The sequence below is a fragment of the Meleagris gallopavo genome, chromosome 1, assembly GCF_905368555.1.
Source record: "Meleagris gallopavo chromosome 1, MGAL_WU_HG_1.1, whole genome shotgun sequence".
Lineage (NCBI taxonomy): Eukaryota > Metazoa > Chordata > Aves > Galliformes > Phasianidae > Meleagris > Meleagris gallopavo.
Window position 1 is genome coordinate 34,992,384 of NC_139404.1, and position 26,800 is coordinate 35,019,183.

Here is a 26,800-nt window from a genome sequence, read left to right on the forward strand (position 1 = left end):
CCACTCGTGGGGCGGGGCGGGGGCCGGGCGGGAGCTCGCGGCCAACCGGCGCCCCGTGACGGCACCGCCCCGCCTCCGTGACGCGATGCGGGCGCCGGGGCCGCGGGGCTGAGCGCTGCGCTGCGCTGCGGCGGGGCCGGGCCGGGCCGGGGCGGGAGCTGAGCGCGGCGCGGCTGCGGGCGGCGCCCCCTCCGGTGCAATATGTTCAAGAGAATGGCTGAGTTCGGGCCTGACTCCGGGGGCAGGGTGAAGGTGCGGCGCGGGCGGAGGGACGGGGCGGGCGCGGGGCTCGTCCGGCGGGTGCCGGGGCCTCTGCCGGCCCGCCCGGCTCGGGCTGCTGCGGCGCTTACAGGCGCGCTTCTCGCCGCTGCCGCTTCTCTTCTCTCCCGCGCAAGGGCGTCACCATCGTGAAGCCGGTAGTGTACGGGAACGTGGCGCGGTACTTCGGGAAGAAGAGGGAGGAGGACGGGCACACGCATCAGTGGACGGTTTACGTGAAGCCCTACAGGAACGAGGTAGGGCCCGAGCCGCCGCTCTCGAAGCGCCCGTGCCGTCGGTGCCGTGCCCGGGTGCGCTGTGGGGCTGAGCGAGCTTCTCTCCTAGGACATGTCCGCCTACGTGAAAAAAATCCAGTTCAAGCTGCACGAAAGCTACGGGAATCCTCTCCGAGGTGGGTGTTGTGCCGGGGCGTTTGCTCCCCTCGGTCCCGCTGAGGCTCATCGCCCTCATCTCTGTTTCGTGCTGCAGTCGTTACCAAACCGCCGTACGAGATCACCGAAACGGGCTGGGGCGAATTTGAAATCATCATCAAGATATTTTTCATTGACCCAAACGAGCGACCTGTGAGTACCCTGAGATTCTGATAGTGCTTCTGCCATTCTGGTGGCCTGGTGCTGGGCTGCTTTGTACCGCCGGTCACAGCCCGCCAGCCACGGAGCTGATAGTGCTCACTTTTCCAGGAGATGTGCTCTGTATTCATCCAATGGGTGCCTGCGTTTGCTGGTTTCTGTGCTGCACTGCAGGCCGAGGCTTCTGGGATGGCTTTGGCTGCACTTGGCTTCTCTGGTGCTTAGCAGTACAGGAACACATTATGCCGCACCTGAACTACAGCAATGATAAGGCTGTGGAAACCACTCTCAAACTCATTTATTGGCAAAATGGCTCTAAACTAAATCATCTCCTCTGTTTGGGAATGCTTTAAAGAAGGTCTTTTGGGTTCTTTTGCATCTATCCTCAAGCACTTGCCCAGACAATCTAAAGATATCAAGCTGCATTTATAGCAGGCATGTTTAATGATGAATACTGAATTTAAGTAACTGCTGATGTCATATGATGTTTATTTTCGTATTCCTAAAAGCATTTAAAATCCTATGCAGTTGTTTAGTAAGAACAGCTGCTACTGTTCTGTATCTAGGAGATAATTGGTGTTTCCCTACAGTTGTCAAGCTTATAAAACTGTCTTTGTATCTAGGTAACCCTGTATCACTTGCTGAAGCTTTTTCAGTCTGACACCAATGCGATCCTGGGAAAGAAAACTGTAGTTTCTGAATTCTATGATGAAATGGTATGAAAATTTTAATGTAAACCAAGCCTTACTTTATTTAGAAAAGTATTAATGGTGCTCTGTACTTTGGTCCTTCGTTAGATATTTCAAGATCCTACTGCCATGATGCAGCAACTGTTAACAACGTCCCGTCAGCTGACGCTTGGTGCTTACAAGCATGAAACAGAGTGTAAGTGCAAAATGAGAACAACTGTCTCATTTACTATTAATGTTTTCTGCAGGATGTGATCATACAGTGAGTTTGGCTGCATGAATTTTGAATAGCTTGGTATTAGCAGTGACAGCATGATCACAGAATCACAGAATGACCTGGGTTGGAAGGACCTCAAGGATCATGAATCTCCAACTCCCCGCCATAGGCAGGGCCATTAACCTCCCCATTTAATACTAGACCAGGCTGCCCAGAGCCCCATCCCACCCGGCCTTGAACACCTCCGGGGATAGGGCATGACTGATGCCTAGCTTATCATATTTGAAGAAGAATAAATGCAGGCTGCTTTATTTGAGATAGTTTGGTTGATTTTATGAAGGCGTGAACTGCAAGCAAAAATTATCCTCACTGAATTGCACTGTCCTAAAGTATGATATGTGTGGGATCTGGAGGGATCCACGACTGAGGGAGATTTGATCACTATGTCCCGTTTCTTTTGCTGTTACCAGTTGAGATTTTTTTTCCACCTAATCTTTAATTCTCAGGGTTTTGTTGTTTTTTTTTGTCGTAGTTTTTGTTTTTCACTCTGGCAAACGACATTGTGAATTACACTGTTTCAACCACAAAACTGATAGACTGAATGAGGTCGTCAAGCAAACTTTTCTTCTTCTGTTATTCCACTTTTTTTCCAGTTATCATTTTTACTACTGTTGTTGAGTCTGTAAGGCTAAAAGTAATTGTTTTGTATTTTTTCAGGACATGTGCTTTCCAAATTACTGCCACATGTATAAAGAAAAGTCGAAATTTTAAAGATAATTCATATTTCTTTTTCTTTATTGCCATCACAGTTGCAGATCTTGAAGTAAAAACCAGGGAGAAGCTGGAAGCTGCCAAAAAGAAAACCAGTTTTGAAATTGCTGAGCTTAAAGAGAGGTTAAAAGCAAGTCGTGAAACCATCAACTGCTTAAAGAGTGAAATCAGAAAACTTGAAGAGGATGATCAGTCTAAAGATATGTGATGAGTGTTGGTAAGGAGCCTGTAATGAGGATGAAAGGACTTCAGTCGTGGAGTTGTATGCATTCTCTCCAATTCTGTAATGGAGACTGTATGAATTTCATTTGCAAATCACTGCAGTGTGTGGCAACTGACTGTTTATAAATGGGAGAAAACAAGAATGAATGTATCCTCATTTTATAGTTAAAATCTATGGGTATGTACTGGTTTATTTCAAGGAGAAGGGATTGTAGAGACTTGGAGGCCAGACTGCTGCTTGTACTGACTGCATTTGAGTGGTGTAGGAACATTCTGTATATGGTCCTGTGTTAGTTTACAGAACGCCACTGTTTACTGTTTTTGTTTTGTTTTTTACTTTTTCTACTGCAACTTTAAGGTTTTAAAAGCTGAAAATAAAACATGCAGGTTTTTAAATATTTTTTTGTCTCTATCCAGTTTGGGCTTCAAGTATCATTGTGAGTAGCAAGTCCTGATTTAAGTCAGAGGTTGAAATATAATGGTATCCAAGATGCTTAAGTCTGTTGTCAGCAGACAAAAAACTAAATAAAATCAAAAAATAGCACTTTTAATAACTTCTTTATCAACAGATAAGAGTTTGTAGCCCTGCATCTGCTTTCACTTATGTAGTTGATGCCTTTATATTTTGTGTGTTTGGATGCAGGAAGTGATTCCTGCTCTGTTTTGTGGATACTCTATTTAACACTTGTACTCTGCTGTGTGTAGCCTTTGAAAAATCCATGAATCCAAAAGCCATGAAAAAATCAATGCATGATCTTTGGCTTGTAAATCTCCCTCTTCTTCTATAGCCTGACAGAGATGGCAGACCCTCGGGTTTATAAAGGCTTGGGCATCTTCTTTGCTACTTTGAGATTCTGTGTTGCAGTTACCTCTGGCAGAGAGGAGAAAAACCGCACAAACCTCATCCCCTTCTTCTATAGAAATCAATCTTATTAATGCTTTGAGAACAAAGCACTGGTTTGAAACAACTGATAATTAGCATTTAACGTGGCTTGGTAAAAATTCAGAGCTGAAATAGTTGTGACAATATGAACTCAGTATGGAGACCTCATTAAGAAAATCAGCTGTTACAATTGGGCATGTTTCATCGAAGAGGATGGGGCAGCTTGCATGAGTGGTGCCCACACAAATCTCTCCTGGCTCTGCAGACCAATTTTTCTGGCATTCTGACTGTCATTGCTGCTGATCACAGAGATCAACTGCTTTTATCAGCCACAGGCATTTGCTTGTATTGTTTTCCAAGCATTGTAGGTAAGTATAAATGCATTGGCTCCATAGCACTTTGAGTATGCTTATTAAAAACATAAATGAAAGACAAATTTGCTTTGCTTGGGTGCATAGGACATTTTAAATTCCAACCTGCTTTTTGTTAGAGGCTGTCTTCTGAGGCTAGAACTGACTTGGGCAAGTAGAGAAACTGGCAACCGAGCTATTGCTATCGAAGGATCCTTGTTAACAAAGTTAATTGTCTTCTAAGGTTTGGTTTATTCATTAAATTTGCTTTTAAGCAGTAGCTGAAAAAGAGTGTGCTTCCAAACACCAGGTGGCAGCTCTGTACAAAGTGATCTCCGGTCTCACCAGTCTTTTAATTGCCGGGTTTCTGGCGTGTCGGGGAGGGCTCAGACCGATTTCATTTGGTCAAACAACGTGTCCTGCTTTCTGTAGACATGACCGGTTTCTCTCCTGCAGTTTATAAACTGTTCAACAGCAAATCATATGTACTGAGAGAGGAAACAAATACAAGTGCTACTGTTTGCAGGTTTTGTTCATTTGGTAAAGGAGTCAGGTTTTAAAATTCAAAATCTGTCTGGTTTTTTTTTTTTTATTTGGGGTTCTTTTTAGTGCTTTATCTTTCTTTGCCAGGACTGTGTGACAATAGGAATGAAAAAGAACGTGCCAGGCAATCTCCTGGCTTGCATACTTTAGCAGGCTCAGAACTGCCGGTCTTTCCACAAGTATTATTTTTGAAACTTCATTTTAATAGTGTTAGTAGACTTCCATCACTAATCACTGCTTAGTGAACATTTAACTTAAAAGTGTGTTGGAAGTTTTTGTATTCCTGAATGGAGTAGGGAAGGACAGATTAACTATGAGAAAAGTACATTATGAGTATCAGGATAATGAAAAGTAGAGACACAATGAGAAATTCTTGTAATACATGCATCTTGTTGTAACTAATTGGGATTTGTTTAAACGTTCACTTATGCTACATTCATAGTATTTCCATTTAAAAATAGTAAAAGATAAAACGTGAAATCGTGATTTTTCAGATGGAACACTGCCTTCCTATGCACCTGACCAACTTCCAGAGGAAAAACCTCTTGAAAGCCGAGAGATTAAGCCACCAAAAGAACTCATTTGCATTGGAATATGTAGTATTTGCCCTCTTCCTCCCGGGTAATTACTATACCTTATAGGGTGCTTATATGTTAAATGAGTGACTGGCACTTTTTATTCTCACAGCTGTGGGGAATTCTGTCCTTTAGGACAGAAACAATTGTAGTGTGTTCTACTGGTGACTGCTTCGTCAGTACTTCCACCTGAAGAGATTCTTCAATGTCTAGTTCTGCAATATTTGGCAAATCTCACATTTTATTTCATACTCTATTCATGCTTATGCTTATTAAAGCAATAATCATTTTTGTTTTAATCACTGTCCTGATCCGAGTGACGACTGTGTCCTACCTAAAGCTCAACTCAGGCCTAAAACCTCTTCAACTCTCCGTAGCTAACAAAGAATCTTCAAAAGTTAGGTTTGAGGGACTTATGGCTAACTGTAGATGTTACTTCCTAGTTTCTGCATGGAAGGCCATGTAGTACTTAGAGCATTCAACCTCTAAACTAGAGAAGATTTTCCTGAGGAAGACTGAATCTTCATTCCATGTTTTGTACAGCTTCATAACCATGAGGTCAAGATAGCATTCTCCATCACTGCTATTCACCATAGCATAGAGTCAGATCTGCATGATGTCTCTAGAATGGGGCAGGGAACAGGCAAAGGAAAACCAAAATGTAACACAGTGATTAGAGCACTGAAAACAACAAATGAAGTATTCTTTTTAGAGCTGAAACTGTCACCATCTTTACTGGGTGGGTACCCTTAGAAGAGAGTAGAGTCTCAGTAAATGAATGTGTCACCAGCTAGGAGTGGCAGTGTTACGTGAAGGATGCTGTTGCTCCGGTCACTCTAGGACCATAGAATCATAGAAACTTGAGTTGGAAGGGACCCTTAAAGGTCACCTAGGTCAACTCCCAAGCAATGAACAGGGATACCTACAGCTAGATCAGGTTGCTCAGAGCCTCATTCAGCCTGACCTTGGATATCTCCTTAGATCATCTCTCTGGGATGGGGCATCCACTTCTCTCTGGGCAACCTGGTCCAGTGCCTCACCACCTTTAATGTAAAAAATAATCTTCCTTATATCCAATCTAAAATTCTCCTCTGTTAGTTTGAAACCATTTCCCCTTGTTCTGTTATAACAGACCTTGCTAAAGAGTCTGTCCCCTTCCTTCTTTTAAATATTGTCCTCTTTTAAATACTGTAAAGCTGCTATTGGGTCTCCCCACAGCCTTCTCTTCTCTAGGCTGAACAGCCCCAGCTCTCTCAGCCTGCCCTCAGAGGTGTTCCATCCCTTGGATCATTTTTATGGCCCTCCTCTGGTCACGCTCCTACAGGTCCACATCTCTCCTGTACTCCACATCTGAATGCAGTACTCCAGGTGAGATCTCACCAGAGGAGAACAGAGGAGCAGGATCACCTTCCTTGACCAGCTGGCCATGCTAGTTTTGATATAGCCCAGGATAAGGTTGGCTTTCTGGGCTACAAGGGCACATTGCTGGCCTATGTCCAGTTGCCATCCTTTTCAGCAGGGCTGTTCTCCATCCTTACATCCCCCAGCTTGTACTCATGGTGGGGTTACCACTACCCAGGCACCAAACCTCGCACATGGATTTGTTGAACCACATGAGGTTCTCCGAGGCCCACTGCTGGAGCCTGTCTGGGTCCCTCTGGATGGTATCCTGTCCCTCAGGCATGTCAACTGCACCACACAGCTTGGTTTCATTCACAGCTGTGCTGAGGGTGCTCTGATCCCCCTGTCAATGTCATCGATGAAGATGTTAAAGAGCACTGGTCCCAGTACCCACTCCTGAAGGACACCACTTGTCACTGATCTCCATCCAGACACTGAGCCATTGACAGGCATGCTGTGGGCAATGTAAACAAAGTGCAAAACTGCTCTGGTGCACAGCCAACTACCAGGCCTCAGGCAGCAGTCTGCTCCTGGGACAGCAATTGATGCTCTGAGTATCTCGCCACTGCTCTGTCTGCTAGTCCTGCTTCCTGCTAGACTCATTCTACAGTATTTTTCAGCCAAGGATCCGCTTGTAACCTCAAACAGCGAATGTGATCTAGCTGTATTAATTAAATTGTGTTTCAAGTTCTGCTTACTTTTTATTAACAAACAAGCAAGGAGTCCTGGTTGTGCATTTGCAGAGGATAGAGAAGATACATTTCTAAGGCTGTAAATTCTTTCTAGTGTTGTTTTTGGTTTTGTTTCATCAAGGATAAAAGGCGGGAACAGAGTGGTTACTGTAAAGATGATTAAATTGCTTTATATGCATTTGTGTTGCATTTTTTGGAACAGATTGACACAGTGTGTGCATTTTAAAAATGGAGAAGCAGTAAAAGCTTTCATGGTCTTATTGTCTAAAAAGTGAATTTAATTAAAGTTTGTTTATAGTCTAATCTGATCCCATGCAGTACTGAATGCTCACGGCATCCTGCTTGTGCATTTGGAGCTGGAAATGTTTCATACTTCACTAACACAATCTGACTTTCAGTTTGTGAAGTGGGTGGGTTTCAGTCAGACCTCTGGTGGATGGAGGTAATAAATCAATAAATGGAGATGCTACATTTTCAGTTGAAAGGCCACTTACTTCGGTAATGTTTTATATGTCATGGTAGGCAGACTTTACAGCGTTCCTTTATAAGGACTAAGGTCAAGCTCTCAGAAGCCTGGTAGCCACCTATGTATAAGTTTAAAGAAACATTTTTTCCCATTTGCCACTCAGCCATATGCCCTCACATCGACTTTGCATTTTCTTGCAGTGTATTTTGTACATTTGCCCAAAGCGGTGCTCTTTAGAAGTTCCTCCTCCCTCCCCATTTTTGTGCTACAGCTCCTTTATCACTCTTGTCAAACAGTAAAAAACAAAGACCTGTAAGACAAAAAGAGCTTGGTTTTGTTGCTGCTGTTGATCTCAGAGTTTTATCTGACTCTACAGTCTGCTAGCTTTACCTGAATCCTGAGATGGTTTGTGCAACAAATCCGAATACATTTTGTAGTCATCTAACACTTGTACATAAGCAGTGTTCTGTGCTTGGTGGTAGCCATTATACCTACGTTACCCTGTGCAAAAAATGTCCAAACAAATCCAAACCCTGAGGCTGAACCTCTACTGACGTGGTTCTGATAGAAAAACAAAATTCACGAGTTTATGTGTTTTCTTTTTAGTAACAGTAACATTCTGTAATCTGTATGTAACAGTAAATCATTGTTATATCACTGTGTCAGACACCAACTTGCCATCATTACAGCTTTGGTTGGAGTTTCTGCCTTAAAAAATACCACCAACAAATAAATCAACTCAGTTACTTGGTGCGCTGTGATCTCTTCGCTATCCCACAGTTGTTCAGCTTCCCAAGGACTGCCTGCAGCTCACTCCTGTTGGGCCAGAGATGCATCCAAACTAACTTCAGTGAAGAGATTTTTGTAATTGTGGAGCAGAACTGGATTTGAAACAACATTCTCATGATCAAAGATTCTAAGAAGCTTTTGTAGTAATTGGGGAATAACAACTATATAAAATGTGTTTGCTTCTCATATTTAAATTAAGCATAAAGATAAAATGCATGAGTGCCTTATTAAATGAACTCACAGATATTGCATCTGATAAGATCAAAGCAATTGAGTGGGATTTTAATTTAGGCATTTGACTGACTTTGTCTTAAAAAAAAAAAAAAAAGAAGAAGTTTTTGAAGTAATGCTGGCTTTGTTCCATAATATCTGAAAGGTTTGCTCAATTGTGGATTTCTCCACTGGGAACAATTCCCTTCTCTACTGCTGTATTATTATTTATGTAGCACCCTGAGAATACTGCATGGTGCACGTGCAAAGCATGCAGGCATGATTCCAGGCCTGGAGACTGCAAGTGAAATGGTCAGTAGAGGATGGGTGGTGTAATAAATTGCAGAGCTGTACTTGAGATGTAAGTGGTGTCCTTCAGCTCTAAGGCTATTGCCTTCACTCGCTTTGATCTGAAGAAGCATTTAGTGCAGTTCAAATCCTTCTGGGGCAACAGAGTATGAGGGAGCTGGGGCTGTTCAGCCTGGGGAAGAGAAGGCTCTGGGGAGACCTGAGGGTGGCCTGTCAGTATCTAAAAAGGAGCTATAAGAAAGAAGAGAACACACTCTTTGGCAGAGTCTATTGTGATAGAACAAGGGGAAATGGTTTCAGACTAACAGAGGGGAGATTTAGATTGGATATAAGGAAGCAGTTTTTAACAATAAGGGTGGTGAGGCACTGGACCACATTGCCCAGAGAGGTGGTGGATGCCCCATCCATGGAGGCATTCAAAGTCAGGCTGGAGAGGCTCTGAGCAACCTGACGTAGCTGTAGTGTTCCTACTCATTGCAGGGGAATTGACTAGATGAACTTTGAAGGTCCTTCCAACTCAAACAACTCTATGATTCTATGATTCTAACTCAGCCTGTTTGGAGTGGGTAAGTGATGTGACTGACTGCTGTGCTATGGGTTTCACTACCTTTAAAAAAGTTTTTTTAAAAAAATAGTATTCCTGGAAGACTTGGGAATGAAGATTGTTCTTCTGTTTTTAAAAAAGGAAGCTAGACTTTAGCCCAAATTCTCTGACAATCTCCCATTTGTATCAAAATGGCTTTGAGTTGGGGAGGTGGAGACGACATGCATTTGTTTGGTACAGAAGCAAATCACCTTGGGAAGAAAATGTCAGAGCAGAAGGTCTAAGCACCTCAATTCATTTTGGCAAATTAATCCTACGTCAACCGATTCTGAATGTAGAACAAAAAAACCCAAACACTTCAGGTTGTCACACAGAGGTTTGCATTGACAAATGGATCTTAAATAAGATGAGGATATGCCACCTGCCCTGAGTGCTGATACGAGCAACTCCTTGAACCAACCTGGGGAGGAATGATGGAACGACAGGGAAGGAAAAAACCACCACAGATCACTGCAGGCCACAGTTACCAGCTCTATTTGTTCTGCCACAGGAGAGTTCAAACATTTTTAACAGTGGAATGAACTTCCCCAAAGAGTCAAAGTCTCATGAACTTTAACTTTTTTCACTTCAGCTGGAAGATCTATTTCTTTAGGGCTCTTTAATTTAAAAGCAAGTCATTTTTTTCATGCCTTGTTAAAGCAAAAGCTGTTCTGTCATCCTTTTCTCCTCCTGCTACAAGGCAGTATGGATGAACAAACAGAAGGGTTGAATATCCCCATCTCCATCCTCCAGGCTCTTCTGCACACATCTTTCTATGTAAGAGAATGATGGTGGTATATATTTTGACTCCATCCCTGATTTGGCTTAAAATCTATCTTGTTATAAGTAATTGAAGGGAAATATAATTATTTTTGCTAAAATAATTATTAATTGAAATACCATTAAATTAACAAGTCTACTTTTATTTCCCATGTTTCAAGCAATTATGTAGTTTGCTTATACCAAGTTCATGTGCAAATTAGGGCAGTTCTAAAGCTGAAAAATAATACAGTAATTGAAAATGAGACACTGCACAAACACCTTTACACCCCATTACCAATAATTCTGCTTTTCCATACTTCATCCACTCTTGTGCTGTGCCTCCTCTGAAGGAACATGCCCAGTGTTATCCTACTGGGGCTGAGCAGTTGCTCTCGTCGGATAGCCCATTGCATTCACGTAGCAGTTTCTGCCCACACTGGTTCAAAGGTTCTCTCTTTCTTGAAGGAGTCCTACACTCCTTACACAGCATGGATAAATAATGACATTGCTATTTTTCTTCTCTGAGGACATCATGCTCTGATCAGCAATCTGCAGTGGTTTCAGAAATGGAGTTCTCCCTTGAGCAGGGTGGGACCCTTCAGCAGAAGTCCGGTGGGATCCTCCACAGTCCTCCTGGCCTTCTGCCTCTCTCAGTCCCACTGCTCGGCTCTCCACTCAATTCAAGTTGTGCTTTCAGAATATGTGGGATGAAGTAGAGCAAAGCCTGGAGCACCAGTGCTCAGAACTGTTGATCTTGCACTTTCTCTGACCACTGCTTTCACTAACAAATTATGATGAAGAGGCAGGAAAGGAGAATAACCCTGCCAGGGTGAGCTCGGATTCCCTCTGCATGTTTATTGCTGAGCAGGCAGAGCTGTTTGGGAAGGCAGAAGGAGAGTGCATTTCACTGGTTTTCAACCTGATAATTTGACTTCTTTGGAGAAGCTTTTATTTCTTGCATTTCTTCTCCAGGCAAACTGCACAACAGCAGTGTAGGGCCAAGTTACTTCAATATTTACGTTGAGGTTAACTCAAACAAATGTGTATATCTGTTACCCAGATAGGAAAAATACTGGATGGAAACAAACACAATTGGATCTGATTTTGCTGCATCTCAGACATTCTAATGAGCATGAAAAAAATACAGCAGACCCAGAACCCGGAATGATTAATCCATCCATACATGAAAAGCATCAAAAAGGTGCTCTAGGGAGTCCTATAAAAAACACTCTGCAATTTTGGAAGCTGATGGCAAAATGCACACCAGAACAGCTGTGATAGGAAGATATCAGTTTACCAGTTTTCTTTTCTCTCTGCTGCAGATCCTCTGTGTTGCCATCCTAAAGCAGAGACCTTCTGCAAGTGCAATGGTTTTCCTGGACTAGCAACCACAGCAGGACATATGCTTCAAGTATGCAGACCCAAGGAAAAAAAAGAAAGTGTTATTTTTAACATTTTCTCTCTTATAATTACCATTCATAACTTACAGCTTATGCTGTGTAAAGACTGAGAAAGCCAATGATTGATTTAAATCTGCCTTAGCTTTTTTTTTTTTTTTTTAACCAAAGGCAAAAACTCCACACACCGGTGCTTAATCATACTTTGCATCATGTACAAGCATGCAGCTTTCCATACAAATTCCATAAGGTGCTTAATCTGCTATTGCAAAAATACTTATTTGCATACAATCACACCCTACTGTGGTTTTAAATGTTTTCTTAGAATACATTTTAAGCTTATTATCTTAACCTCACTGCCTTTCTACCCACATATAGACTAGCAGACATGCAAACCCTTCAGCTTAATTGCAGGCAGACCTGAATAAAAATTAAAGTGCATTTCTTCTTTAAAACTATAGAACTCGGCTTCTTCCATGACTGTTGCATGTGAATACACCGAGTTCAGCTGCAGAGCTGTAGGATGGTCTGCGTCTTACACAGAAAATTTCTTGTTAGAGGGAAAAACAGTGATGGGCAGTTTGGAGTATTTTTGTTGTATGAATTGTTTGTTCATGCCATGCATGCCAGTTGCTGAACATAAACAGTCACAAAGAGCACAGGGCTATCTTATCACCCGAAAATCTTAACCCAAATGCTAAGAAGCACTGACCCTAGTTAGGGAAATGAAGATGAAGAGCATCTTTTTGCACGCCTTCTTGATCCAGAAGTGGAAAATGTGTGCTCACACAACTGCATTACGTGCCATGGCAGCACATGCTATGCCCTTCCCCCATCACTGTGCTTAAACTAACGATACACCAAAGTGCCTTGTCCCCACTGGATTCTTACACTCTACATGGATCAGTTATCCTAAATCATAAATATTCTACTTCTATCTGTGAACATAATGTGTGGAATCATATACACACAGCCGCTCAAAGCAAGGCTGGGCAGCAGAGCAGGCTGCTCAGGACCACGTCCAGCCAATCTTGGAATGTCTGCCAGGATAGCGGCTGTACAACTCTGGGCAACTTCTTTCAATACTTGACTGTCTTCATAGTAAAAGTTAAAATAAAATTAACAACTCCATACATTAGCAGTATTTCCCTTGCCTTGTTCCATTTGCCAGCTGCCAACAGCACCATTGAGACTAATCCTTTCTTTAAAGCAATGATAGTTTTAGCCTTTATGTTCTTGAAGCAAAGTACCATACTCAAATCCTGGAGCATCTGCAAAAGACACTGCCTTTTGTTGCTCTAAACCAGTTGTCTGTTATTTCCTATTACCACTTGCTAGCACTTTATGACAGCTCCCTACCTTCTCTCCACAATTCAGTCACTTTCCCCAATCACCCAGGCATTGTCCACTTGGTCTTCTTCGATCTGAAAAGTTCCAGTGCTGGTAATCATGTCTTAAACAGAAACCACTGTCTACGCCGTATTCACCTTCTTCCTGACATGAGAAAACCAAGTTTATGCTGTTTTCTAGCTGTGGCCATACAACTGATCCCCACAGAGATATCACAACACTTTTTGCTCCAGTCAGTCTTCCCTTTCAAATAATTTCTGATATTTTTCTTACTTGGAGCTGGCAATGAAGTTTCCAAAGAACCACCTACAGAGACACTTAAGAACTCCTTCCTCTGCAATAATATCACTTGCAGAACTATGCACTCATAATTAAGATTGGCTTTGCCCATATATATCTCTTTACATTTATTGAGACTGAATGTCAGCCTCTAGTTTCACGCCCAGGCTCAGCAGGATGGGATCCTTCCAAAGCTCTTTGCTGTCAGCTTTATTTTCCTCTACTGTACAGGATTTTGCATCAGCAGCAAACTCTGCTGCTTTCCTTACTCGCTCTCCTTCCAAGACCATTTTGAACATGCCAACCAGTGCAGGTCCCAGCATGAATCCTTGTAGGAGTCTGATTGTAACTTTCCTGCAGTGTAAAAAACAACTATTTATTGCTTCCCGTTAACCCTCCTCCTTCAGCTAGTTACCGATTCACAAGACAGCCCTCCCTCTGAACCTATGACTGCCAACTTTCTTTAGCGGCATTGGTGTGGAATTGTGCCAAAAGCTCTTTTGAAATCATTTATCACCCTGGTTTATCAGTTTGTTCATTTTGTCAAAGGACTTCATAATGACAAAGCTTTTTCTATCTACAAAAAACGATGTTGATTTTTCCATGTTCTGACGTACTTGTCCATATGCCAAAGCCTCACCCCAGTTCCCTGTCACCGATCTGCTTGTTTGACCTGAGACAAGACTACATCACTAAGAGGTCTTCAATACTGAAAGTGAACATTTATGATCCTTAAATACTCACCCAGCTGCTTTCCAGCTATGAGGTGCTTACATTCCATGAATTCTCATTTCAGTGACTTCAGTATGTACTTCCCAGCAACCCAATCCTTCTCCTAAGGGTCTGGTGTAGTCAGTCACAACGGAATAATGTCAGTGGGTAGGTTTAAGGAAGCAGAAATAACTGTATGATGGTTATAAGTGATGGAAAATAGGAATTTATATTTTCACAGGTAGAGGTTGAAACCAAATCCAGGTAGCCTAAGTTTTGGGTTTTCTAATATCGAACTATGGGAAAAGGAAGGTTTCTCCTATCCCTCAAATTCATGTCTTGTATAAAGGTATACAAGTATATAAGCATCTAATGTGCTGGAGTGAACTCCACCATGCAGCTCTTTGCAACTCAGTTTTACTTTTGAGGGTATCAAGAGAGACACTGTAAAGTTGGTATTCTTACCAGTCCACTCTGCACTGAAACACCTCCCTTATAGTGGAGTTTGTAAAATGGACCATTTGTCAGCATCTTTGCCATGAATTTGCAGTGTGGTCCTAACCCAGAGTTCCCAAATTCCCACTGTAGCAGCTAAGGCAAACATGCACAGTCCCTCTGCCAATTTTCCAGCAGCAGTCACCATACCTGCTCAAGGGATGCAAGAGAGCACTATATTCCAAGATTCCTTGGCACTAAAATCCAAGCACTGTGCCTGCAGTCACACAGATGTCATCAATCTCTCGCAGGGAAAAGCTTAGCTAGCTTCTTGTTTGGATCCCATGTGATCCCATTTCTCCAGCTGCCTCTACCACATACCATGTGGGAAACCTGGTTTGAGAACCATCAACTCCACCAAGCAGCATGATTTTTTTAATGATGAGTGCCACAACATCGAGCTATGCAGCACCAAGACTGCCACACACCGAGCCAATGCTCCCCTGTAAGTAACATGCAGCTATAGCTCTTCCTCTGGAAGACAGAATGCAGAAATAATCCCACTAATGCTAATGACATATCAACTAATACAATGACAAATGCCCTAAGAATACCGAAGTAGTTACTCACTAAATGAATAAATAAATAAGGCAAAGGGCACATGCTGCATGCAGAGATTTAAAATAACCAGCTGCCTTTTCCCGTGAGAGGCATCCATTCCGTGTCCTGCTTGAGGAAGGTTTCCAAACTACAAAAATTGAGCATGATTACACGTAGTTCATTCCCTCTACTTTGTACTCGCAAGGGAGTTCATTTGCAGTTGCACAAGTTGCTTAATATTTAAAAATCTGACATTGTGTTGATGCTCTTCAAACACTGTTTTGTACAAACTTCACAGTTAAATGTGCACAGCTCTGAGGCCCTGAAACTCTGCAACACCAGGGGGTGAAGGGCATAGCAGCTGTCTTCACATGGAATTTCCTTGCTTTCATCTGACAAAATCTGTTCTCAAATGTTATTGCGACATAGTGTAGCTTTCTTTTGCTTGAATTAGGTTTACATCCCACTTGGTTAATCACGGGCTAGTTGGAAACAGCCATGCACACATTCTGCAGTCAGCACATTGGCGCTGCTCCTGGGAAGCAGCCAGCAAGAAGTTACAGGAGCTGCATGTGGCAGCCTTTGTTGAGGGAAATGAAAACAGTTCAATTCAGTTAAGCAGAACATTCACTTGTGAAGCAAACTGAATTTGTAGAACTTGGGAGGCCCAAGAAGCAGCTTCACTCACAGTAATAATGTCTTTGAGACTTTCAGTGTTCAAATGGGCAAGGGACTAAGTATCCAGCATCTGAAGGGGTAAAATACATAAAATGTCAGCCAGTAAACTTAGCATAAAACAAGGTCAGAGAAAATATCTGAGTTTAAAATTATGCTTTTGCTATTCGCTGCAGTATCTGGGATTGTTTGCTCTGGAGAAAGAAGGCTCAAGGGAAACCAGATCACTCTCCACAATCACCTGAAAGGAGATTGTGCCAAGGTGGGGATCGGCCTCTTCTTCCATGTAACAGCAATAGGATGAGAGGGAATGGTGTCCTGTTGTGCCAGTGGAGGTTCAAGTTTGGTATTAGGAAAAATTTCTTCTCTGAAGGAGTGGTGAGGCACTGAACCAGGCTGCCCAGGGAGGTGGTGGACTCGGCGTCCCTGGAGATGTTCAAGAAAGTAGCAAACGTGGCACTGAGGAACATGGTTTAGTGGACGTGGTGGTGCTGGGTTGATGGTTGGACTTCATGAGCTTAGTGGTCTTTCCAACTTCCATGATTCTATAATTCTGTGAAATTTTATGGATCAGTACTCAAAACAACAAGCATCATCTCCATCGCATCACATTTCTCAGAGCTCATGAATCCTTTAACCGTATCAGAGGTACATAGAGGTACATATGTACAAGATGAAGCCAGTGTATACATCTGAGGAAAAACAAACTGCAATACCAACAATGATCTACGTAATTCCTGCCCCACTCTTCCCCACATGTCATAGGAAATAAGTACAGAAGATTTGTCAGATTCCAGCAGTCATTTCAGGAGAGGTTTCATTATGAACTAAACTGTCCAGATGAAATATGTCTTTACTTACCCTTAGACTCCTTTTTTTTTTTTTTTCTTTTTTATCTGAAATGTTGACAATGTAACTAATGATGAAAATATTAATGAAGCAGTGAACTGCTGGTTTAAATTATTGGCTCAATTTTATACTTTTGAAAAAAAAAAGTATTAACTCTACAGGGATAGGTTTTTTTTTTTCTGAAGAAGTGCAGATCAGGCCATAAGTGGCTGCTATATGGCCTTTACTGTATGCAAGGGCTTTGTTTGACTGTGAAAACAACAACTTCTTGATTTGACATACAAAGGGTCATTCTACTTAGCATGCCACACATGAGGAGAGGCAGAATGTGACCAGTGTCACTCTGCTGCTAGCACAATAAGTCCTGCACTCTCTCTTTGTAAATCCGTTTTCCAGCTCCTGAAATGTTTGCTATAGACTTTTTTTTTTTTTTTTTAAATAAGTTTTTGTTAGTATCAAATGGATTTGGGGACCGATAGAATAAAATTACACTCCTAGGTAACATCTTACAACAGAGAAAGAGAGCGAGTTTCTGTACCACATTTCAGCCAGGAACATGCTTTTGCTGCTGAGTCACAAACCCTGAAAGGCACTATTATATAGGAGCCCTCACCTACAGCTGAGCTAGGTGGTGCCTACAGCAATATCAAAGGCCTTGTTCATCACAACATAAAATGACTGCAATTTTCTGTGATTTGTCATGAAGCTGTTGCTACAATTTTATTTTTAGGAGAGACTGTTTACTCTTATATGTTTCAATTTGTAGTTGAAACATTTAGAATGTGAACCGGTATCCATCTCCATAAGTATTTCAAGGCTTTTGTCAGTATGCTGAAGTATACACAACTCGTGCTGATCAGAAAGGGCTTCCCACTAGAGAAGACATGAAATGGGATACATTCCAAAGGACACTCCAGAAACACAATCTGGCATTCCGTTCCCTCAGTGTTCCTTCTTTGTCAGACCCAGGCATTAAGACTACAAGATGAATCATAGAATGGCCTGGGTTGAAAAGGCCCACAATGATCACCCAGTTTCAACCCCCCCTGTTATGTGCAGGGTAAGATGAGTAAGGGAGAACTTTATAAATGAGATAAATCTATTGATAAAATTTAACATATGATTGGGCTGCTCTCTTAATTACAGAACTGAATAGTCTTTAATTTTTAAAGTAGCTTACAGGCAAGGGCAATAATCTGCTGGTCCAAATTCAATGATAAATCCCACAGTGTTGGTCCCTTCTTGTAAGAATCCAGGAACTGGAGTGACATGAGTCTGTGAACCAGCACTGAAAGACGCTACAATAGTGAAATGAGAGCTGCTGGAAACATGAACTACAGTGTAACTGATGTGGTTCAATCTCCTTTCTTCTCCAAAGACTCTTTTCAAAATATATCTATGGCCTCCTAGTTTTTAAACTAAAAAAAAAAAAAAAAGAGTTGTTAACCTGAAAATTTTAATTTGGGCTGAAAGTGACGTTAATAATAAAAGAGTTGTTCTAAGTAGTATTTAAAAATAGCACATTTAACTCAGCATTTAATTGAGTAAACCAGTTATGAATTAGAGAATGATGAATTCTGCTGCTGTGGAAAACCATGTATTAAGCACCTCCAGTAGCCATGTATATTAAAAGGCCATATATGAAATGCCAAGTAAACATTGAAATGCTTAGTTACTAAAATAGCAAATATGCAAATTTTAGCTATGGGCCAACTGCTAACAGGGAAGCTTTAAAGGTGGCATTAGTAGCAGCATAATGAGATATTTGGAAAAACAGAAGTTGTCTCTGATTTCAAAGCTGATTAAAAGAAAGTTTAGAGCAATCTAGAACAGAACTGAAGATGCCATGAAAGGACCTAGAGCAATGTTGGCTCATAATTTGTAGACAGCTGCAAGCAGATGTTCAGTCTTCAAAAGAACAGCATCTACAGCTGCATCTCGATGGATATGCAGTCACCTCAGTTTGGGATGATGAAAAATGATTGTAGATACGACCAGCAGCCAGTAGAAGATAGAGAACTTAGCTGTCAGAGACAGTGCGCTACGCAGCCTGGAACCAAACTTGACATACAGTTCAAGCTCAGCTGCTTATATGAGCAGGTGAAGGCATGATGAGAGCTAGAGGGAGCAGGTAATAAAGACCCAACAGAAGAGAGCGGTGCAGACTTTTTCATTGCTTATCCAGGTGCTGCTGAGGAGGCTATGGAAAACTGCAATATAGTAATACTGTTTGGATGTAGACTCACAGTTTGAGACAAACAATGGCAGCTGAGCTGACAGCCAACATAAAGGTGAGTCTGCATATCAAAGGACCTAACGGACACGTAGGTGCTGCATATGACTGTGTTGAGAGCAGCTTGTTGCTTGATAGCCATGAGATATGCTATATTTATGGGACATGAGCATATACAGCATATTAGAGAATCATGTTTGCTAGTGCTTCACGTTATGTGACCCAACCACAGCCAAATCTCATGCCCTACCCTTGTTCCATCCAGATCTCAGAGCACGGGCTCACACTCACAGCAGCCAGCTGCCACGGCACAAGCCCTAAACAACAGCCGTGTTCCCGCTCCCTTGCAGGCATCATCATTTGTGCAGCTGGAGAAAATCTCTGCAAGGCATTCAACTTCTCCAGCTCCCGCACTCGTACGGGCGGTGCCGGGTAGGGGAGCACCGCTGTGGCCGCCGTCAGGAGAAGGGACGTAAGATTAGATTCTCTCATCTCCTCTCCAAGAGACCCAAGGTAGCCGCAACCGCCCTACGAGGAGTCACGTGCCGCCGGGAAGGCGGGACGCACGGAGCGGCTCCGCGATCCAACGGGAGCCGGCACCGGCCGGCGGACCTATGGCGAGCGGCGGCGACACCGCGCTCGGCTCGGCGGGGCCGGACCGCCCCGGAAGGCGTTGCCGCCGCGCTCCGGAAGTTGTGCGGCAGAGTCCGGCCCAGAGCGAGGCCCTGTCGCCGCCGCAGTCGGGAGGCGCCGCCGTTCCCCGCCGCGGACGCGGGGCCGCCTCTCGCCCGTGGTGGTGGGCGGCCCGGCCCTGGGCTCGGCGGCCGGCGCGGGCTCATGGCGGAGGTGAGTGCGGGCGCTGCCCCCGTCCCTGTCCGGGCCGCGCCTCGCGGGGTGCCCGGCCGGCTCCCCTCGCCCCTGCCCCGCGGCCGGGGCCGCGCTCCTTCCCCGCCGGAGTGCGGGGCCGGCGGTGCGACGCGGGCGGGCGGGGCTGCGGCCGGGGGCGGCGGGCGGGCAGGCAGGCAGGCAGGGAGGGAGGGAGCGCGGTCGGGAGAGCGCGGAGCGGGTTCGGAACAAAAGCGGAGGGGCGGCCGGGCCGGCCTGGCGGCGGGGACTGCTGGGGGCAGGAGCGGGATTCGGGAGCGGCTGTGCCCGCACGGCTGCGCGCTGCCGCGGGTCGTACTCTGCCAGCTGTCAAGCGCTGGGCCGCTGCTCCCGGCACACGGCCGCTCCGCTCCCCACAGCGCGTTGGGCCCCTTCTTTCGCTGCGGGCGCGGGAGGGATGGATGTGGAGGATCACAGAGGTCGAGAAGGGTTTCGGCACCGCTCTGCCTTAGTTGTCTGTCCGAGCCGTGGCTCTCTGGGATGCTCTCTCGGCTTCCCGGTCTCCGTGCCCTGCTCAGCATGAAAGCACAAGGGGAGGTGATCGTGAGGAGTGGTTAGGAATGCAGTTGGGCAGAGATGACACCGTGCTGTCTCTTAGCTTTTTCTTTTTTTCACTTAGTGTTAGTGACAAAGTGACATTTAGTGTACCGAGGAAGAAGCACAGATGTGTATTGTGTCTTGCTTTAATGGTGTTAGCGTTACAAGTCATTCTGCGTGATGACTCTCATTCAGTCCACACTGCTGGGTCTGCAGTACATTTGTATTTAGGGGAACATGGCTGCTTTAACAGTGGTTGGAATGAAGAAATATTCAGATCTACTGAATCCAGATTCAGATCTGCTTGCTTGTCTGGATCAGCAGAACTGCCAGCGAGGCTCTGTGTCTGTTTCCCTCAGTTTGCAAATGCATCCGAGCAGCACAGCCGTCCTGCGGGCGGTGTTGGAGCCTGCTTCAAGACAAATGTGCATTGGTATCAGTGTGAGTCACCAGTTCAGGTCCAAAAATATTCCCTGCATCATAAATGGAAAGTGATTAAGAACATTATTTCTTGACTGAGAAGTCCTGGGTTTATTTGCCTATGTATCAAGAATGCTTTGAAAATGCTTGTTGAAACAACGTTCCAGCAGTTGTATTTATATTTGGTTAAACAGCTTTTTGCTCACTTTCCAGTTTGGTGTCTTTGTCTTGAATGCTGGTGGTTAGCTGTAGTCAAAATAAATTGTTCTCATTTCAATGCAGTTCCTACCGAGAAACTTAGAGCACTTTTTAATCATATAAAAAACTTTGGTTAAAGAGGAGTTGTGCAGTCTTTAATAGGCAGTCTGTGGAAGAATGCAGCTCTGTAAGAAGAGGAGAATTTCATAAACTGTAGGAAAATAGATGGCACTGGCAAAGACAGGTTCAATGATGTGTCAGTATGAACTTCATTTGCCCCTTTCTTCATCTGCAGGGTTGATACTTCTTGTCTGCTACGTTGATGTGATTGCATTTCTTTCTTCTGTTAACTGGATGGGTATAAACAAATATACTCACTTGCTGTGGGAATGATTCCCTTTTAAATCTACCAATGCAGTAATAAATGTAATTGCTTGAAAGTTAGCAAGGTTATTTCTAGCAGTCACTGTGTACTACTACTTATAATAATTTACTTCTCAAGGATCAGCTTGAAAGTAGTGATATCAATGCTTAGTAGAGTTCTGATCCTGCTGTCAGCATTATTCACTTTTGTGACCCCTGAGTCTTACAGTTTCAGCAATACAGCTCTTTGAGTGATGTCTGAAATTCACTCCTCAGCAGAGAGGTTTACAAGACCGCTTTAATTGCCTGAACTGTTGTTTAAATTCCTTGTATTAAACTACAATTGAAATAATATTCAACATGGCTGTATTAGTTTTATTGCATTTATGTTTTTACAGTGATACAAAATAGAATGTCTGGTGAAAGTATGGTTACTGTGTTAGCGTAACACTTCATTTTGCAGCACACAGGGAGTGAAGCTGGCTGCTGCAGTTACCTCCTTCCACCTCCTGCTGCTTGTGCCCAAAATGCACAAGCATTTCCAAAAAACGCTGATGTTTAAACTCAAAAAGAAATGTATTAGAATCATCAAGCTGAGCTGCTGTGGCAAACTTAAGTGTAAAACGGGTTGGTACACAGGCGCGCTTTGCAGCATCAGCTATGGGTCATGACTGGACGTTCTGCCTTTCAGCCTGCCCCCTGTTCACTCCTTGTGCTGGGAGTGCCTGCCTATTGAGCTGAGCCAATGACAGCACGGGGCTTTTTCTGTGGGGTGCCCGGAGGAGTTGTGGATGCCCCATCTTTGAGGTGTTTGAAGTCAGGTTGGATGGGGCCCTGGGCAGCTGGATCTAGTGGATGGCGACCCTGCCCATGGCAGGAGGTTGGAACTGGATCGGTCCTTCCCAAACCATTCTGGGGTTCATTCTATGGCTTTTAACTGATGATGCCCTGGACTGGCAGCTTGTGAGGTTGGGAATGGATGTTTTGTGAAAGCGGTGGTGGGACACATGCGCTTGAGGGGAAGAGCAGGGCTGCCTGGACCTTGACCTGTGGCCAGCACTATGGGACTTCAGCTGGGACTCATCCACTTTGTGTGAACGTGTTGCTGTCACGGACCATCTCCACCACAGGAGATTACAGTCAGTCCTGTTTGCTCCTAAGCCCTCGCTGCTGCTTTCTCCTGGGCACAGGCAGGTGCCTGTGCAGCGCTGGGTTGAGTTGCACCCAATGGGGTGTGCAGGGTGAGGACGAGACTGGTGCAGTGCTGCACAAATGGTGGTGAGGGGAGCAGGTTGCTTCTGATAACAGGGACACATTGTGCTGGCCTGGATCGTGCTTGATCCTGGCTGACTTTGGTGAGGTTGGGCTTAGGCTGAGCACGGAGGGTTCGGATGCATTGTTTGGTTGTGGTTTGTCGGCATACTTAAAACCTGAGATCCCTTAATCCGTGGCAGTGTGACTATGGTTTCAGTATGCACTTTGAAGGGATCTTAAGGGAAGAGTCTTGCTGTTTTGTATCCTAATGCCTTTTTTCTTTTTTCTTTTTCTATTTTCCTTGGTACCTATTGTTTAATTTAGTGATAGTTAATGGAAAAAATATGCTCCTGCTTATAACTCCTGTTCATCCGTCGGATTCTTGAGACAATGAATTTGTTGTGCATGTATTGAGCTTTGAAACATAAAAAAGGCTGAGAAAAGAAGATAGTTATCAGTGTGTGCTAAGAAACCTGCAGGATATTCTGCAGTAATAATTAAATTGAACAACAATAACAACAAACGATGAAAATGCTGAGGCTGACCTGAGACATAATGCTGTTAGCTTCAGACAGTTTCCCAGGAGGCAGCATGTGACTCTTCTGTTAAAGTAATGAGGCAATGCTTAGTGGTTTTCCAAATCTGTCTTAGGACTTCAGGGCTGTAACAGAAGTTTTGCTTAATGTTTCATGAAAGTTTTAGAGACTGTGTACCCCATCCTTTTGTCCCTGCTGCTCTGCCATAGCTTCCAGCGATCGATCCTTTGCAGCGCAGGAGCTGTTAGCAGCGCTGCCTGCCTGAGGCACACTGAGCAGCGCAGGGCAGCGATAGCTGTGCTTGCTTTCACTGGGCTGTCACCTCAGTGAACTTTCCCTGAAGCGGATGCCTGTGTCCTTCTGCAATTCCTGCTCTTGCAGGTCCCTACGAATGATCACCCCTGTTGACTGAATGGCAGTAACTGGGGAGCAGTGCCTGCTGGGAGAGGTTATCTACCTGTAGCTTTTCAGTCGCATTTTCTGAAACAGATTTAATGGATGTTGGTTTTGTCTGCTACTAAATAACATTGTTCTTAATCTAAGCCATTTGAGGAGCGATTGGCTGAAAACTGCAGTCCAGAGGTGTAATTCCATGCAGCATAGGCAGGTGTTTTTTTTAGTTGAGCAGAAGTGGTACAGGAGCAGGCATAACGTAGCAGGCTTTGCACTGTCCACTCTTACGCATCACTTTCTTTTTTTCTTTTTTTGTTGGTGTTGCCCCTTCTGTGTAATCAGTGCTATGTGTAAACTTTCATTTCAGACATGAACAGGTTATAATCTGGTGTGTAGTTGCTCCTCATCTAAGTATGTAAACATCTCTGTGTGTGTGTGTGTGTGTGTGTGTGTGTGTGTGTGTCCACGTCAAGCATTCTCCAGTATAGCACTCCCTTCAGATTCCTCTTCACTGCCTCAAGTCTGGGTGGCAGCAATCACAACAGCTGATTTAGTTCACTCTTTGTTAAAGCCCATCTTCCTGGAGCCATGTGATCTTCCAGAATTTCAGTCTTTCCCTCAGGCTTGAGATTGCTGTAATAAGAGAACTAGTAGCTTTTCTTCTGATGTTTATGCAATAAAATGTCATGATTATTGCATGTTTGAGATTGACTGTATGTATTATTTTCTAATTAGTGGAAGTGTTGTTGTGATCACTATTTCCTTTCCTTGTTTCTGAATCCTTTAGTTTCGTGTCGTATTTGTTCTCTTGAAATGCTTTCACATCCATCTGGAGGGCACTGAGGTTCTTGCTGTGTGAGCTGTGCTTACTGTGCCGCTCACTTTCAGGTGGCCAGGATAATCTCCAAACTTTTCACCTGGATCTCGGTTGACAAAGACTAATACCTGTGTTACAGAATGTGTTCCTCTTGGTTACTGTAAGCAGAACATGGTTATGATGCATGCTGTTGCCACCTTGGCTGCAAAGCTTTAGCTTCCAGAGTCTGCCACAGTCAGCAGATCTGCCAGCTCCACTTGCAGAACCTCATTTCCTTCCTTTTGCTGTAAAGGTTCTCATCCAGTGCTGTTGGTTAAAATACCTCTGTACTGGTGGGTTATTGAACTGAGATTTTACCAAAGGTCCCAGAAGTGTGTTCTTACATCAAAGCTTCTCTTGGGTATTTCTTACTTTATAGCTTTTTTTGTGCATCTTTTCCATTCAGGCAGTTCTGATTCAGAAATCAGATATGAGATGTCTGTGAGGACAACTGGGCAATTGGCATATCTGAGAAAGTGAGAGAAGTTCTGGTCTGCACTCTGACTATGGAAGAGACTGGGTTTCCGTTAGCACTTTGAGTCAGAGGATCAGACTTCTTTCCCTTGGCTTCCCTTCCTGATGATTTTGGTCCTGGCAGCGTTGAGATGCTGCTGTTGTCATTCCTATGGTGGTGACGGTTGCTGTAAACCACTGACCCGTTACTGTGTGCTGAGTCAGTAGTGAAAAGTTGCTTTAATTTCCTGCCTTTGCAAGGAGAAAATAGACCCTCTGTGCAGAATGCTGGTACCCGAATTCCTGTATTTCTGGTGGAAGGTGCAAAACGTCATCAGACAGGTCCACTGAATTCCTGCAACCACAAAGTGGTTCTTACCTGCTCGGATTTACCGTCACACATCAGGCAGTTGTCTTTCAGGCAGATCTTTGGACTGAGATATTACCTCGTGCATTAGTGTAACACCTAGTGCGATGTACAGCTGGGGACGTCGCAGTGTTACTGTAAGCCAGTCAGTAAAAATGATTGTGGTAACACTGTGTTTGTTGTCTGAGCATTGGAAAGATGAACAATATTAGATGGAAAATAGAAAAAGTTTTTATAAACTTCTGTTTATAAAATTCTGTATGGAATTTTTTTTTTTTATGTTGTAGCGTGTGGTAATGTATTTCTGAGACAGAATGTGTTGGTTTCATAATTTGTCAGATAGTTGGCAGGGCAGAGAGTTGACTTGTTTTGCTGTTCCTTAGCATATGATGCCATCTTTTCCCCAAGTGGAGATGTTGAAGCAGCAGCTTTACATGGGAAACTCCCACTATCTTCTGCAGAAAAAAACAAGCTCTGGCTTACATATAAGCTTTGAGTGAAAAATGAATGATCTAGTGCAAACTGTATTCCATTGTGATAGCAATGTCTCTTCTGCTGAGCTTTTCTGAGATGGCAACAGCAGCTTTTTACATACTTCTACAGCACAAACAGAGCTGACTGTGCAGCAGTTATCCTTCAGACGATGAAAATTTTCAGTCTATTTATGAGTATCAACAAACGCTGTGTGCATACTTTTGCCATGCATTGAATGCTTCTATTTTCCTTTAATTTAGCTTAAAACTAGTAATGGAATTCCTGAGGTTTTGAAAGGAATAGCTCTTGGCAAGCCCAGGATTTTGAAACCAAAGGCAAATTAAGATACCAAGCAAACATGGGGAGGGCTGCTTCTCCAGGGACATTTGTTACGATTATTCTGACGTCTTGGAGACTGTTAGTTGGATTTGGTTTTTATACACACACACACATATCTATTTGTTTTTGTATAGGCATAGTACTGTTGTTTTGTTTAATAATTAAAAATAAAGATACTGAAACTTTGGTTAATCCTTGCTATCACCCAGGAGGGTTAGCCTTTTCAACCAACCGTTAGAAGCAGAGGGTATAATGCTCTTCTTTGGCTTTTCCTTGTGTCCAATTGTGTTTTTCAGAAATTCAAGCACTGTTTAAAATGTGTAATTAGATGAACGATTTCATTTTAAATAAAATAACCTTTTCCTTTTAAATGACTGCAGTAATTGTAACAGGAATAGTTATCACAGACCAGACTCGTATTTACATTTTCCGAGAGTAGTTGTGCTTTTAGAAAGCATACAGCTAAGAGCTGCTTTAGTTTGGTGGGAGTAGAAGATAGGACATGTGGAAGGTTGCCAGGCTGCCAAGGTTTTGTCCCTCCTTGGGAACAAGAATCTTGCAGTGCTGCTTGCTGTAGGCATCTTCTGTCCTCCTGCTCCCTATAATCCCAACGTGTGCAGCATTTATGGGAAGCTTGTTCTTATCTCCTTGATTTAGCTTACCATGTTTCTTTGTGGAGTTTCGTGGCTCTGCGTGCCTTCATTCAGCCCTGCATTGCCTTGCAGTGCTTATTATCATAAACATTTTGAATGCCTCGGAGCTCATTATCATCTCTCTCTAACTTAACTCATTTGCTCTCTGCAGTGCTGCTGACAGCACTGTAATCCTCTGTCGCCCAGGGCAGTAGTTAGGGAGTTGCCCTCTTTTTTTTCCTTCTCCTTCAATC

At 43.6% G+C, this 26,800-nt stretch overlaps 2 protein-coding genes and 1 long non-coding RNA gene across 4 annotated transcripts in view; 2 read left to right on the forward strand and 1 right to left on the reverse strand.

The window, feature by feature from the left end:
* The first annotated feature begins 63 nt into the window (after positions 1–63).
* On the forward strand, positions 64–3,145 carry YEATS4 (YEATS domain containing 4). Its single transcript, XM_085221053.1, has 7 exons — positions 64–252; positions 396–515; positions 604–670; positions 748–842; positions 1,472–1,564; positions 1,646–1,733; positions 2,564–3,145. Exons 1-7 carry the CDS (start codon positions 202–204, stop codon positions 2,731–2,733), a joined length of 684 nt encoding a protein of 227 aa, XP_085077179.1. The 5' UTR covers positions 64–201; the 3' UTR covers positions 2,734–3,145.
* A 7,033-nt stretch (positions 3,146–10,178) lies between these two features.
* LOC146545251 (uncharacterized) lies at positions 10,179–17,777 on the reverse strand. The gene is made up of 3 exons (XR_014882506.1): positions 13,067–17,777; positions 11,608–11,715; positions 10,179–11,184 (listed from the first exon to the last, which is right to left on the reverse strand). It is a non-coding gene; the product is annotated as an uncharacterized LOC146545251 (long non-coding RNA).
* Positions 17,778–19,501: 1,724 nt separating this feature from the next.
* FRS2 (fibroblast growth factor receptor substrate 2) overlaps positions 19,502–26,800 on the forward strand; it is a 50,404-nt gene continuing 43,105 nt past the window's right edge. For both annotated transcript variants that reach the window (XM_085221081.1, XM_085221071.1), the window contains exon 1: positions 19,502–19,685. The gene's annotated coding sequence lies outside the window, so the exon portion shown is untranslated. The remainder of the gene's footprint in view (positions 19,686–26,800) is intronic.

Coding starts and splice junctions, on each gene's coding strand:
- YEATS4 (XM_085221053.1), top strand. CDS start 202: ATGTTCAAGAGAATGGCTGAGTTCGGGCCTGACTCCGGGGGCAGGGTG. Junction 516..603: donor TGAAGCCCTACAGGAACGAG/GTAGGGCCCGAG, acceptor CTTCTCTCCTAG/GACATGTCCGCCTACGTGAA. Junction 671..747: donor CTACGGGAATCCTCTCCGAG/GTGGGTGTTGTG, acceptor TTCGTGCTGCAG/TCGTTACCAAACCGCCGTAC.